Source organism: Lynx rufus, unplaced genomic scaffold, assembly GCF_022079265.1.
Source record: "Lynx rufus isolate CCGP_SWC_20201006 ecotype Redwood Valley unplaced genomic scaffold, mLynRuf1.p SCAF_13, whole genome shotgun sequence".
Classification (NCBI taxonomy): domain Eukaryota; kingdom Metazoa; phylum Chordata; class Mammalia; order Carnivora; family Felidae; genus Lynx; species Lynx rufus.
Genome location: NW_025814827.1, coordinates 39,647,643 through 39,662,693, shown reverse-complemented (window position 1 = coordinate 39,662,693; position 15,051 = coordinate 39,647,643). Strand labels below are relative to the sequence as shown.

Here is a 15,051-nt window from a genome sequence, read left to right as displayed (position 1 = left end):
ACAAATCTGCTACAGAAGCGTTGTGATATTGCTTTCAAGAAATCATTAAAAAATGAAAATCTATGGAAATATCAATGTGTTGTGAACCTGAACAGACCAATATAACATTGTATGACAATTATACTTCAGTAATTTTTTAAAGCTATGGAAATAGAAGTGAAAACATAAAAAACTAAGAAGAATGGACTAGGTCTATTATCTGACTAATAAGGTCTCTAAAAGGAGAGATTAGAGTAAAACTGTGGAGAAAAAAAATTTTGAAAGAAATAATAAAAGAAGATGAGGTCCCAGAACTAAAGGGCATGATTCTACAGATTAAAGGGTCCATTGAGTGCCTATCAAACTTAATAAGAAATCCAACATCATTGTGAGTTTTAAGAACACAAGAGATGAAGGTCCTAACGGTTTCCAGAGAGAAAAATTAGAATTCCATTGAACTTCTTAACAGCAATCAGAACATAGAACATAATGGAAGAATACCTTAAAAATTCTGAGGGCTTTACAATTCTATGCTTATCTGCTCTATAAGTGAGGAGAACCTAGAGACATTCTAAGATGTATAAGGACTCAAACAGAGAGGTTTCAAATGAAGAACAACCAGTTCATACTGAAGCAGGTAAGTAGAAAGTCCTGAAAGGGAGGTCTTCAGTGAACAAAATGGAAGGGGACTATTTGAACACCTAAAAATCAATATATAGATATATTTTTTAAAAATGGTATATATAAAAATAAGGCTGTGTGTTTGCATATATATATTTGAATATATATATGTATATATATACATATATACATACATATATATGTATATATATTTAAAGCTAAATAAATGGAAAAAAATGTCAAATAGCTGACTCCAGGATCAGTTGAACAAGAAAGGAAACATAAATTCAGCAGTAAATAGTAATTGATGATCATAATAGTGGAAACTCTGATTATGGATGAAAGCTAAATTTGTGGGGCAATTATATTAGTGGTGTAGAGTGAGTGAAATGGAGAAGGAACAAGCTGTCTTTTTTATCATAACACAATGTTGGCAGACAATATGTAAAATTAAAAGTAAGAAGTGGAAAGATGGATGCAATGGCAGAAGAAATAGACATTTTCAACAGTTGACTGAGAAATGAGACTGAAGGGAGTCAAGTAGAAGAGCTGGGATAAGAGACTGATAACTTTTCATGATAAGCCTTTGAGTACCGTTTCCTTTCACCCCTGTATTCATGAATTAATTTGATGTGGCATCTTGCCCTCTTGGCACCTGTTCCAGTATCCTTCTGGGTTGTCTCCTATACTATAGAGCACAGAAAGCTAAACCCTTGCACTTCTCAAACACTCATGAAGTTAATTAATTTTTATAATTTGCCCAGGTTCCAATGAGCAGATATACCACTCTGGATCTGCAGGCTTAAGCAACCAACCTTAGCCAGCAACCATTCATAGGAACTCATAACTTCTGTGGAGCATGGAGAGGGTGTCATCTGGTTCTCAGGCAGCTGGGTTGCAGTTTCCTCTGGAATGTGGACAAACTCAGTGACTTGCTTTTGACAAATAGGAAAAGTGAAAGTAAAGGTCTGTGGCTTTGGAGGCTAAGTCACAAAAGGTACCGTGGCTTCTTCCTTGCTCTCTCTTGGATTACTCACTCTGGAGGCAGTTACCATGTTTTGAAGACAGGTCCACCTTGTGAGGAGCTGAGGACTCCAGCCAACAGCCAGGTAAGTGAACTGTGTTGGAAGTGGGTTCTCTAACCTGTCAAGTCTTTAGAGGACTGAAACCCCTGTGACATCTTGCCTGCATACTCCTGAGACATTTAGAGCCAGAACCACCCAGTTTCATCATTCCCAGATCCCTATCAGAAAATACGTGAGATAATAAATGTTCTTTTAAGCCACTGAGTTTTGGCATAATTTGTTACAGAGCCATCTCTGACAAATACAAGTTGATTCATAGGTTGGCCTAACTTCCAGCATAGCTCGATTCAGTAAGAAAAATTCTTTCATTAAGATACTTGGTCCATCTTTTGGCTCTGCTTTTCTGTGTTCAGATGCTTAACTCTTCAAACAGTTTCATCCATATACCCGAGACTGTCAGGCCGATGACTGTCAGGAGATTTTGGTCTACCAGTTTATGATTCTAGAGGACGGAAAAAAATCCTTTCTCCCAGCCTCTGTATTCATATCTGAAGGAAGATTCTTATGGGCTCAGTTTGACTTTCAAGCCCATTTTTAAAACCCACCATGGTGGCCAAATGAAATGAATATTCTGATTTTCCAGTATGGTCTTATGTCACCCCTATGCCTGCAGAAGGAATAGGAATAAAACACACAATGATAAGCCTCAAAGGCACCACAAGGAAGGAGGGAAGGGTAGCTCCAAACAAAAAGATTTAGGGAGAAAAAAATGCAAGAAGTAAAAAAATAATAGATATCATCCCAAATATAACCTCTGCTGTCATTGTGGTGTCATAATAAACTTCTATCTTCCAAATGTCAGCATTAGCACTTGTGGAATGGATTGTCCTGAAAGGAAGTGAAGCTCATTTCTAATGGACTCTTGATGCATTGTTTAATGAGAAATACACAGGATAGAGAAAGTGGTTTCAGCCATACACATAGAAGACAGTAGGATTGTTTTGTGAGTTTCAGTATCAAAACCTTGTTTTTATTATAATGGGGAACAGGGAAAATGAGAATAGTTACCTCAAATACCTTGAAATATCCAATGATTTTAACCGCCTTCCCAGTGAATTTGTTGGTGCAATAGGAGAAAATGGATACTGGTAATCCTCTACTTGCTGATCACCATCAAGATCATAGGAAGAGGGGGGCGCCTGGGTGGCGCAGTCGGTTAAGCGTCCGACTTCAGCCAGGTCATGATCTCGCGGTCCGTGAGTTCGAGCCCCGCGTCAGGCTCCGGGCTGATGGCTCGGAGCCTGGAGCCTGTTTCCGATTCTGTGTCTCCCTCTCTCTCTGCCCCTCCCCCATTCATGCTCTGTCTCTCTCTGTCCCAAAAATAAATAAACATTGAAAAAAAAAATTAAAAAAAAAAAAAAAGATCATAGGAAGAGGGTTAGACCTGCCTTACCTCAGGTCTTTAATCTTTTACCACTTGAACTGTCTGGAACCAGTATAGAGTTAGGGATGTACACTTTGGTGATAAAACTATAGAGATATGCAAAGAAGAATTTACTATAAAAGTTGAAGGTGTGATTATTATTGTTATGTGGGAAAGGGTTAAAATTGAGGTGGGACATAAGGAGAGCCTCTGGAGAGGCTGGGAAAGAAATCTATTTCTTAATCTAATGGTAGTTATAAGGATGTTTGCCTGACAACAGTTCTTTGCTGTAGGTTTTGAAATCAGGATGTGTCAGTCCTGCAACTTTGGTTTTCTTTTCCAAGATGGTTTTGGCTATTTTGGGTCCCTTGCGTTTTCATATAAATTTTAGGATTAGCTTGTCCATTTCTGCAAAGAAACCAGTTCGGATTTTGATAGGGATTGTATTCAATTTGCATTAGAATTCTAATCCATGAACACAGGACGTCTTTCCATTTATTTTGGTTTTATTTCATTGCTTTAAACAATGTCTTATAATTTTCAATGTACAAGTCTTGCACTTCCTTAGTTAAGTTTATTCCTTTGTTAAATTTATTCCTATTTTCCTCTTTTTGATGCTATAGCAAAGGAATTATTTTCTTAATTTCATTTTCAGTTTTTCTCATTACTGGTATATAGAATACAATTAATTTTTTGTCTATTGATCCTGTGTCCAGCAATCTTGATAAACTCATTTATTAAGTTCTTACTGTGGTCTGAATGGTTGTATCCACCCCAAAACTCATATTTTTAAGTCCTACCCCCTAACGTGATGATATTTGGAGGTGGGAACTTTGGGGTGTCCTTAAGTCATGAGGGTGAAATCCTCACAAATAGGATCAGTGTCTTACAAAAGAGGCTTCAGAGAGATCTCTAGCCCTTTCACCATGTAAAGTTATGAAAAGATGTCTGGGACCCAGAAGCATTGACTTTACCTGACAACGCTGGCACTCTGATCCCAGACTTTTGGCCTCCAAACTGTGAAAAATAACTGTGTTTTCATAAGCCACCCAGTCGGTGATATTTTGTTACAGTAGCCTGAATGGACTAAGATAGCTCTAATATTTCTTTTGCGGATTCCTTTGGGTTTCTACATATAAGATCTTGTCATCTGAACATACAAGTAGTTTGAAGTAATAATATAACGGGGTAACTCTTCAAATCGGTCTCTCTCCTGCTCCCCAGGATTTGCTGTTGTCAGTGTTTGATGATTCTTTGTTTAGTGACTTTTATGAATTAATTCAGTAAAGTCTGTATTTTTTGTTGTGTCTTGCCACTGGAGTCTCTGCTTGGTTAGTTTCGTGGTCAGTGAATGGTTGAACAGTGATTTCCTTAAACACTTGGAACCGATAAATCTATCAGTCTTTGCCAATGGGTTCTGTATAAATGTTGGGGCACAGCATCAATATTTAGACAGGCAGTAGACAACTGACTTCTCGCTTATGCAGAGCCTCATGATCATCCTGACATAAGAGTCTACAGTCTCTTTGCATTCTTCCTGAGCATGTAGAAAGCCCTGGGCTTGTACACAACTCCACACCTGCATTTGGCCTTCTAGACTCCCAGTACTGTGTTGGAGCTTTTCAAAGGCCAAAGGAAATCTCATTCCCTCCGTTAAGCTTTTTGTTCAGCCTTCTGTTTGCCCCAAGTGCTATCCTCTACCTCAAGCAGCCACAAAAATAATCAATTGCCTCTAATTGTTTTCAACAAAGCCTTTCACACTGGGCAGCTTCCAGTCAGGTCAAATAAAGATAGCCTTGCAAGTGGGGTCTCCAGGACCTGACAGACAAGTGAAATAATAACAGTTCTCTGCGGATTCAGCTTTGAAAGAAATCCAATCCCATTCTACCCCCCTCCAGTGGCTGCTGGACTGCTGGTTTTCACAATAATTGCAGACTCTTGGTTTTTAAGTCTTCTATGAAACTGGAGAGGAAGGATGAGAACAGGGCAAATTACAATGTCATAGTGTTCACTGCTCTTAGAGATTCATCCTTCTTTCTAAAATAAATGTCCCCCAGACTGCCGCAGGCCTGAAGTTAATTTTCAAAGTTCTAAAAAGTTGATCCTGGTTATTTTTGCCAGTTTTTCATTGGTTTTATGGAGGAGAGAATTTTCAGAGCTCCTCACTACATTTTTGCTGATATCCTACCATGTACTTTTTTTAAAATCTAGAATGCATTTCTGTATCCAGTCCCTTACCCTGTTCAGATGTTGCCTCTTAGAGGTGGGTGTGGCTTTTCTGAGGACATTGTCTCCTTGGTAATTGCTGCCATCTTTCCCCTCCAAGTCCAAGGAGCCCATAACAAAAAGAGAACTGGCAAAGAGCCTTTAAGTGCTTTGGAGCTAGGGCTCCTGATGATGCCAACTGCAACCTCAGGGTAATCATAGTCATTAAATGTGAATAATTAAGAGTTGGATCTATTTGCAGAGTGCTGTGTTCCGTCCTTAAAAGAATAAACTGATATAAGTTGAGAATATCACAATTTTGCACAGTGTTTAAGGGCACACGTGTTACAGTGAAACCCTACGAGTTCACTGCCTCCACAATATATGAAGATTGTGGGGAACAACTCAAAAAGAATTCTTAGCACAGTGTCTGGCCTAAGCACTCCATACGTAGTTTCCGGGGTTTTCATCACCATTGTCAGGGCACCAATACCTAGTAGAAATCCTGTACTGTATGTCCAAGTAGGAAGGGACCTCAGAAATCTACTTCAATTGCATACCCAGGACAAGAACTCACTTTACCTCACATCCCTACTAAGTGACATCTAGCATGTGTTTTCGTACTTCCAAGCACAGGGAGTTCACCATCTTAAAGGCAGCTCATTGCATTGATGAATTACTCTCATTATTATCTTCCTTCTAGTGAGCCCCAAATCTTTTTTCCATTTTTCCCTTGAACACCTCAAAATAAAGCCATTATCATTTCTGCATGGCAACTCTTCCATTACTGAAAACAAAGCCCTTTCCAGGTCTTGTTTCTAGCTCTGGGGAAGAGGCTGGCATTTTCCATTGCATACCAACTTTCCCCCCACCTCTAACTGCCATGGCCTGAGGTGTCCTACTGAAATTATAAAAGTCTAGGTGGAAGAACTAAATTTCCTTTGGGATCACAAGAGATCCAATGATCTCCTTTCTACCTTCCTTCCTATGACAAGTGAGTCCCTGTTCATCCTACCCTGTAAACACTACCAGTTAAACACACACATACACACACACACACACACACACACACACACACACACACACAGAAGAGTTTCAATTTATTGGTTGCTCTTTGGGAAAGGTTATATAGAACATAATTGGGATCGAAATCAAATTCTAGTTTCAAATTCATAAAACTTTGCTTTAAACCAAATTAGTTTTTATGAGACCATCCAATCCCCTCTCCTCCTCAAACATAGCAAAGTAATTCAGTCATAGTCCATATAATCCTCTGTTGTTTTTAAAAGATTGAAGCACACACTATACATAATGCAGTTGATATTAAATATCTTGAGAATGACAAATCAATAGAACTACCTCCACTCTTAAGCACTGACTGGTCATTTATACATGTTCTGCACATACATTTTTCATTTTAGATCTTCTCCCTTAAAAGGACTTCTGAACTATTCATTATTATCAGCTATTTGCATACACACATCATAAGTCTTCCAAAATAACATTTAAAATCTTTCTTAATATTGCTTTAGAAATGTTAACCTTTAAGGAACATTCAATTAAAAAACAAAAACAAAAACACAAAAGCTCAGGTCCTGACTCTGTTGCACATGTTCAGATGTGTCAAGATTTTATTGTTTCCCTCTGACCTGATAAAAAAAAACCTCTAACAACATACAATGTGTCAGTTTCATCTTTGCTTAACTCAGAGAAAAGTCAAATAAAGGAGAAAAAAAATGCTCGAAATCACAGTGACCAAAGGATTTGAATTAATAATTACATTAAATAACCATAACTTTTTGTTTAAGTATTCACATTCCACACAGTGGAAATTATCTTTTCCTCCAGATTTTTCACTTGTATTTGTAACTTTGAAGAATTACAATAACAAAAAAAAAAAAAAAAAAAAAACAACTTACAGACTTGCAGGACGTGTGTTTCTCTCTTTTAATGCCAAGCACAAAGCGTACATCATAAAATTCATATTTGGTGTTTGGCATTATTTGAATAGGAAAGATTGAGATCACAAATATCTTGCCATAAAAAAATATTCTACTATAGTAATGAAAAAAACATATTTCTTCATCGGTGACTCCAATACAATATGTAACAGATATGGCACTTTCAATAAATGTTGGAAGACATACCATACTTTGCTAGTCTTAATATAGGCACAGTCAGAAAAGCAGACATCTCCCTCTTTGGCCAGCACTGTTTTTTTTTTCAGGGTAGTTATGCTGCTGATTATCCCAGTGAAGTTAATTTTGAGGAAATTCTCTTTACTTAAGCCAAATCCGACTTACATGCAAGACCGTGGTACAAGCTACTAAAAGAAAATTGCTGCTGCCAACTTAAGTCATCTCTTTTTAACAAAATTGCATGCTTGTGGCAGAGTTAAAACAACCAGAGAAATTCAGTGTCTGCCGATTCTGAATGTCATTTTTCCTCTGTCGTGTGGTTTTTACATGTTCAGCTCCTTCCCCTTTCTTTTCCTCTCCCCCGCCCTCAAAATTCTGGCTTAGTATTTGTGTGCTTAATTAAATCCATTCTGTGCTTTATTGCTGGAGGATGTGGAAGATAGAAGGATTTAGGGCAGGGGCATACAGTGTATACGAAATGCACAGCCCGCGTGTTCGAACAAATTTGCCTGGTGTGGAATCATCAGTAGTGAGTTTAAAAGTTTCAAAATCAGACCCAATATTTTGAGCGTTCAAGATTAACTTCTGCCTCAAAGTATGGTTCCTGCTTAGTTGTCAGATGGGAGAGTGCTGCACCAAAAAAATAAAATAAAAATACAACAAGCCTAAAGTAGTGCAATGCTGGAGCTTCGCTGGGCAAATAAAATGCTAGTCAATGGTTCCCAAATTACACATGACTTGGCTAATGGGGATGAGATGGTACAAGGCAAAACAAGTGTTTGGGGGTGGGGATGGGTTTACATAGAAAACCTCAGGCTTGAATAGAACAGGTTAGCCAAATCCAAACCGTAGTTAAGGTCTACCCACTATCTAATGGTCTTTGGCCATTAGATAATCCCTACCCAGGTTTAATCAGAGGAGGGGTCTACTAGTATGTTCTGAATGGTTCCAATGTTAGACGAATCCCACCACCAGTAGAGACATGGCTAATGCACCACCCAAATGCTCTTTCTTAATTGGGGTTTCGCATTAGACCCCGAGAAAGCAAAGGAAGAAGAGGAGGACACATCCCTTCTATCTCCTCCCCGGCATTAAATTACTCCTTAGCCAGAGGCAGTCTCCTTTATTTCCTTCTTTTCCTCTGCTCTCCAGCTCAATCTCCTACCAATGGCTAAAACATAAAGACCCAAAATCTACCTCTAGCTAAAATGGAGCAGGCCCTAAACTCTCCCCTCTTACCTTGGTTCTTCACTGCCAGGTACACTTAGCAGAAGCAAAATCTTTAGAATACAGGGTTGTGGCTCTCAGAAGCATTATACAGAAATAATGGACTGGGAAAGAGGTGATTACCACCAAGCAAAAGGAAAGATACTAGGACCTTCTGCTTATGAGGCGTTTGTTTTCTTCCTATCCCTGCACTGGCGGAGGATGGCGGGGGGGGGGGGGGGGGGGGCGCTGGTCTGAGCTCCATCTGCCGTCCACCTGAGAGGGGCGAAGGGGGAGGATTTGTCTTGGTTCAGCTCACTCGGTTCTGAAAATAGGAGTGGTCAATATTTATGTTTTAAGTTTGGTGTTGGGTTACAGCCAATTTCAGCAGATCATGGTGACGGCCACGGTCAATGAGGATTTGGCAATTCCATTTCTCCTCCGTTCACTTGGTTTCGGTTAAATAGCAGGGAAAGACTTGCTGAAGCCTGGGGTTGCCCTGTGTTCGGGGAGTGGCCTTTCAAGACCCTGCACATCTCCCTGAACTTTGCTGTGCCCAACTGGTCCTCCCCATCAATCCTTCCCTTCTCTCACTCCTATGTCCTTCTTGCCCATGTACACACCAGCCTCTCCGAGTCCGAAGAGTCTTCCCCAAATGAGAAACATTTGCATCTATGGTCAAGTGAGCTCATTTAGAGCCCTTAGCAGATAGGGGATTAGATTGAAACGGTCACTGAGAGCCTAAGAAGGGATGGGCTGTGGAAGGGAAGCATGCACAGGTGGAAACACCTTTGCCGAGTATAATGCAGCACTACAACAGGTCTCTTGCGGTCAGAGTAGCCTCTTCTGTTAACATTCATTCGGGAGGGGGAATTCTGGCCCCCAGGGAGGGAGGGCACATGTAAGACACAGGCAGAACCAGACCACAGCCCTGCCCCTCTTCATGTGCCTTCCCTGGTGTGGGCCTTCTGGGCCATCCCCATGGAAACGGAAAGGCTGTAAGTGTAACACTGGGAAGTGCCCTCCTCTGGTGTCTGCAAACACCCACAGACACCCATGCACACTCACGCACACTAACTATGCACTAGCAGGCTCCTGTCAGAAGGCAGCTGGTGGTTCTTCTTGCCTGTAGGTTTAAAGCCAAGTAAGAATCGGGTGGTTTTAGGTCTGGCTCTGGACCCGCCTGGGGCTGCATCCCGAGGACAGGCTGGGTGTGCCCAGCTTAATCCAGATCGATGGATATGCATCGACACTGCTTGACTCGAGTGACCCTCTTCTTCTTGGTGGGCGGCTGCAGTTCGGGGCAGTTGAGGGTGACCATCATGGTGGTGAATTTCTTGGGCTTGCAGAAAGAGCAGGACTGAAAGGAGCCCTCCTCCTTCCGGATGTGCCTGGGGATGTAGAAGGAGTTACACTGGCCATAGCAGAAGCGGTTGATGATGGTGCGGCTGTTGCAGCCCTCCTCGTGGATGGTCTGCTTCAGCGGCTGGGTTTTGCACCAGTCCCGCTTCAGGTATTTGCGCTCAGTCACATGCAGGGCCTCCTGGCTGGACTCCAGCACCTCCTCGCCGGGCATGGCGGTGCCTCGCCCTTGGCCGCGCCCCCGGTTCCTGGAGCCGGGCTGCTGGGGAGACTGAGTCTGCTCTGAGTCATTGTGCTGGGCCTTGTCTGGCGGGGGGATGGCACCCTGGGACCCCTTCTTTTTCCCTTCAGCGGTGGGCAGCAGGGTCCCCAACAGGAGAAGCAGGGCTCCCACAGTGTAGGCCGTGCGGCTCATGCTAGAGGAGGGAGGCACAGAGAGGGGAGACACAACAAACAGACAAGTCAGTTAGAAAATTATTAGCAGCTAACATTTTATCAGGCACTGGTTTTGTTTGTTTTTTGTTTTTTTTTGTTGTTTTGTTTGTTTTGCTTTTGAGAGAGAGAGAGAGAGAGAGCACGTGTGAGCAGGGGAGGGGCAGAGAGAGAGGGAGACACAGAATCCGAAGCAGGCTCCAGGCTCTGAGCTGTTGGCACAGAGCCTGACGCAGGGCTCGAACCCACAAACTGTGAGATGGTGACCCGAGGCAAAGTCGGACACTGAACCGACTGAGCCACCCAGGCGCCCCTTTCAGGCACTTGTTAAACACTTTATGTAAAGTACTTCATTTCCTTTTCATAGTATCTCTGTGAATCAGGTACTGTTATTCTCATCACCCACCAGGCCACCAAGCCATGAAGTAGCTTGCCCCAGGTCACCAGTGAATATGCCAAGGTTTGAGCTCAGTCAGGGCCTGCCTCTTCATGGCATGTACTGCCACTGGAATTCCTTCCTGGTTGCTGACACCAGTCACATCTGACTTTGTATTATGGTCACTTAATTGTATTCGTTCTTGTACGATACCGAGTGAACTTTGCATCTCTTTGGGCAAACCAATTTTCTATTTTGTTTTATGGCAAGACCAATCAACCTCATTGCCCAGGTTTCCTCTGTCAGGAAAGGCTTCTAGTCTCTTCTCTTGGCCTAGCCTGAGCGCTTCCTGAGTTGCACCTTGTTCAATTGGTTAGAGACTTAGGAGATGTTCACTGATACCAGGCATTGCAAGGAGACCCATGAAGGAGACTGGAAAGCACCTGACAGAGGGAGAATAATTAACAGGAAGAACGCTGGACGAAAAGTCAAGACTGAGTTTCAGGTCAAAGTGCTAGGGCAACAACTTGCTGTCTAACTTTGAGAAAAATCACTTTACTTCTCCATAAATGACTTCATTTAAGCACAGGTACAAACACCTCATCTCCCCAGACAGGGTGGCTCACATCAAATTTGATATACAAGTAAAAGCAATTTGAGAACCAACCAAAGATATGGCAGTATTGCAGACAGAACAAATTACCTTATCAGAAAGGTCACATAACTCATAAGACCCCTTGAGCTCTCATTTATTCTCATTTTTAATCTGGCACAGATATTTATTGTATCATTCTCTATATCATGATATACACTTTTCTACTTTTAAATGGTGAAATAGGTCATTTATGTGTGTGTTTGTGTAAAATTTAGAATATAGAAAATGGGCACAAGGAAATAGGTCTGTGCAAATATTTACATTAATAAATGCCATACACATATAGAATAAATGAATGATAGTGAATTTTTGTGGATGGACCTTAGACATGGGTCATAAAGGGTAATGAACAATGACAAAAAAAATTAAGTAAGTTGGGGAGGCAGAGGGAAAACAGACCAAAAAAACCCACAAAAAACAAAAAACGGGACAGGAAAGCAAGGATGGGGAGAGAAAAAAATGGAGTGAGGAATGTAAACCAGAGAAAGGAGAGCTATTCTAGAGGCAGAGTATTGAGAGCAGGTAGAACAGAGGAGGAAGGGGAGGAGCTGAAGCATATTTTTAAAGACAGTGCAAGCATCAGACTATTAAGATTCTCCTGATACGGTGCCTCTCAGAAACCTCAATGTGTAGACACTCATCCAGGGTGCTGTTAAATGCAGATTCTAACAAGCTTTGAGTAGTAAGGCCTATAGCACTCGTAGCTTTGGAACACAGAGTTATTAAAATGTGGAAGGATTTTCTTTTCAAAAAGTACAATTTCAAATTCACAGCCTCTCTCTCAGGTCATCATACCAAATCAGACCTGAACCTTGAGGCTTCCCCTTCCCCCTGCCCCTACGCCCACCATGATTCTGAACCTAAGGGCATAGCTGTGAAGTACCCATCTCCTTGCTCTATTCTGTATACTGGTGTTAACACATAATAACGCTAAATGCAATTTAATAGTAACCTTACACTCCCCAAGTAACCTTACAGTTACCCTAAGGAACTATACAAGTTGTATGATTAACTAAAGCAATTACCTTTCAAAGACAAAGACAGTGTGGAATCTATATTCTCTAAGCAATAGTCCCAAGACCATGCAACACCAAGGATAATGTCAAATTAACATAATTAAACATTAAATTTAAAATATCCTTAAATGGCATCATTTTCCCAACATTAACCTAATACTTTTGGGCAAGTTCAAATTTGGAACAGATAATGTGACATTTAGCTCCTGTTCTTCTGACTGTTGACTCCCTGGCTTTTGTCAGTTTATGTTACAACATCCCTGTTCTTTAAACAGAGCCTTTTTTTTTTTTTTTTGCCTCAACAACAACAAAAAATTAATTTCCTTGTTTTGTCTTTAAAAAAATCACTCATGAGAAAAGTCCAGTTATAAAACAGTGTTGATTTTCTCCAGAGACCAGGATAACTTGAGCCATGGCAAATATATTATGAATTTGAGAAGCTTTTACAAGTTTCTGCTATGTATTCAACTGGGGGTCAGGATCTAAACTAAAATTCAGTCTCTGCCCATTTCAAAGAGGAGCGCATGAGACAGTCCTCGGCCTACACCCATAGTCTCCCCTCATCCCTACTAAAAATGGCCCCCAGGACAATTCGGCCCTCCCAGGGCGAGACCCTCAGAGTCCAACATCACAGAGGCCAATCCAAACCTGGGAATGTACATTGTCTGCATATGACAGTTCATGTCATAAGGCTACCCCCCGCCCCCTGCCACACACACACACATCTGTCCAAAAAATGCAATTTCCTTTCTCCAGACCAACATAGCACTCTTTTTATACTCAACTTTTCCTTCCTCGCATTTTCACGTCTGTCATTAAATAAATACCTAGTCCAAGAGTCATGAGGCCTTATTCATCACCTTATTCTCAGTGCCTGGCACAGAGTAGGTGCTCTTTTGTTAAATGAATGCTTGTTATAGACCACACTGACTTACACAGTCTCTGTTCTTTTCATTTTAAAATGCCTTCCTTCACATGTGCCAGTGAGCAGCTGAGCCAAATACGACCTTCTTTATTTCTGACTTGCCGTATAGCAAACTCCCTCTAGCCTTAATATTTGTCTTCCTTTTTCTAGGAAAACTCCAGATACCCACTACTTTTTACCTGGTCCCGTGCAGAATGCTGTGGGTTTTATATTCTAACTGAAGCCACTGTACTCGCTATGGCAGAAACTGACAATGAAGTAAGAGGTAAATTCAAAATCAGTCAACTGTGGCTTTCGGTTTTAATTTGGACAGTCTTCCTGTTCCTTTGGGAGCGTGTGAACCCCATAAGCCAAAGCGGTCTAGAGTGGCAGGCCGTTTTTCTTGGTTTTGGGTTTTTTTTAAGAAAAGTAAATTTTTCTTAAAATAAGATTTATTAAGTGTGGAAAATGTTATAGAATGGCTTTTCTTTCTTTTTTTTTTAAATCCTACTTTTTAAAAGATCTTTAGCACTTACTGTGAGGCTTTAGACTCTTTAAACCTGATAACTAGTTATTTGGAGAAAAGTAAAATCCAACTTCAGGAATTTCAATCAACACAGACCTCAGCTTCAGGAACAGCAGTGCCCTGAAGCAGTGCTCTGCATATTCCACAGGAGTAAGAGTTAGAAGGATGAGAACTCTAATAGTACTAGGACCAGGGTTCTATCAAGTCATTGTGGCCAATCACCCCACGTCCCCCACGCACACACCCCAGACTGGTCATGATTATGCAGTGAAGGAAAAGGAACTGCTTTGTCTTGCAATCCCAATCGTATTACCACCAAATAATTTGCACTTTGTAAATATCACAGACATGGAGGAAATCAAGAAGATGTAAATTTCTTGAGGACAATTCTTTTCCACATCAATACCTAGCAAAGTGCCCCATTATCAAAAATCAATCCAAATGCTAATCAAGATTCAGTTTCCTAGGATCTACCACTCATGCCCAACTGTGAGCTGCAAACATTTTTGGCAATTTGCATTCATGAAATGACCCACTCACATCATTACAGTAAAGCTGCATCTTGTGGTACACAGTGCATCCCGACACCCACAAAGACCTCCCTTTATTCTCACTGCAGGCAGCATTCTTCTTTTTAAACCCTGCCTCCACTTCGCCTTAATGCATTTCTGCTTCTCCAACTAGTATTTTCATGATGAGCATTCTCCTACAACTGTTCTCCATCAGCAAGACCCACCCACCCTTACCTTTTTTTTTTTTTCCCATTACTACTGTCCTCCCCTCCAATCCATCTGTCCCAGAGCACATGATATTCTCAGAGCAGGTCTTCTCTAGCTGATGCTTTCCTTCAGGTTTCCCTTAGAGATCAAGGGAAAACATCTGCACGCAGGAGAAGCCATATCAACCACCTCTGTCCTGTGTAGGTCACAGTGATTTGTTCCAATCTTCACAAGGCTCTAAGAACACAATCATCTAACTCTAGGGAATCAGAAATAAAAATGCTCTGTGTGACTTGTTTCCAATGGTCTGTGTCTTTAGGAAAGTTTAGGCCAACTTTTGGGCACTCTCCTTGCTGTGTTTCTCATTTTCACTAACCTACCTGCTTATAATCCATTAAATGGAGTCCTGAGTGGGAATTACACTGAGTTCACAATAGTCAGCAATCCAGATGTCTATGCCTGGA

The 15,051-nt window shown here is 41.2% G+C and overlaps 1 protein-coding gene across 3 annotated transcripts; it reads right to left on the bottom strand.

The window, feature by feature from the left end:
• Positions 1 to 9,819: 9,819 nt before the first annotated feature.
• On the bottom strand, positions 9,820 to 10,374 carry GREM1 (gremlin 1, DAN family BMP antagonist). 3 transcript variants are annotated; one of them, XM_047074650.1, is made up of 2 exons: positions 10,261 to 10,374; positions 9,820 to 10,137 (listed from the first exon to the last, which is right to left on the bottom strand). In XM_047074650.1, the coding sequence occupies exons 1-2, from the start codon at positions 10,372 to 10,374 to the stop codon at positions 9,820 to 9,822; spliced, it is 432 nt and encodes a 143-aa protein (XP_046930606.1). The 3 variants fall into 3 exon arrangements, with proteins under 3 accessions (XP_046930606.1, XP_046930607.1, XP_046930605.1); XM_047074651.1 differs by having other exon boundaries at positions 10,348 to 10,374; XM_047074649.1 differs by having other exon boundaries at positions 9,820 to 10,374.
• Between the last annotated feature and the right edge of the window lie 4,677 nt (positions 10,375 to 15,051).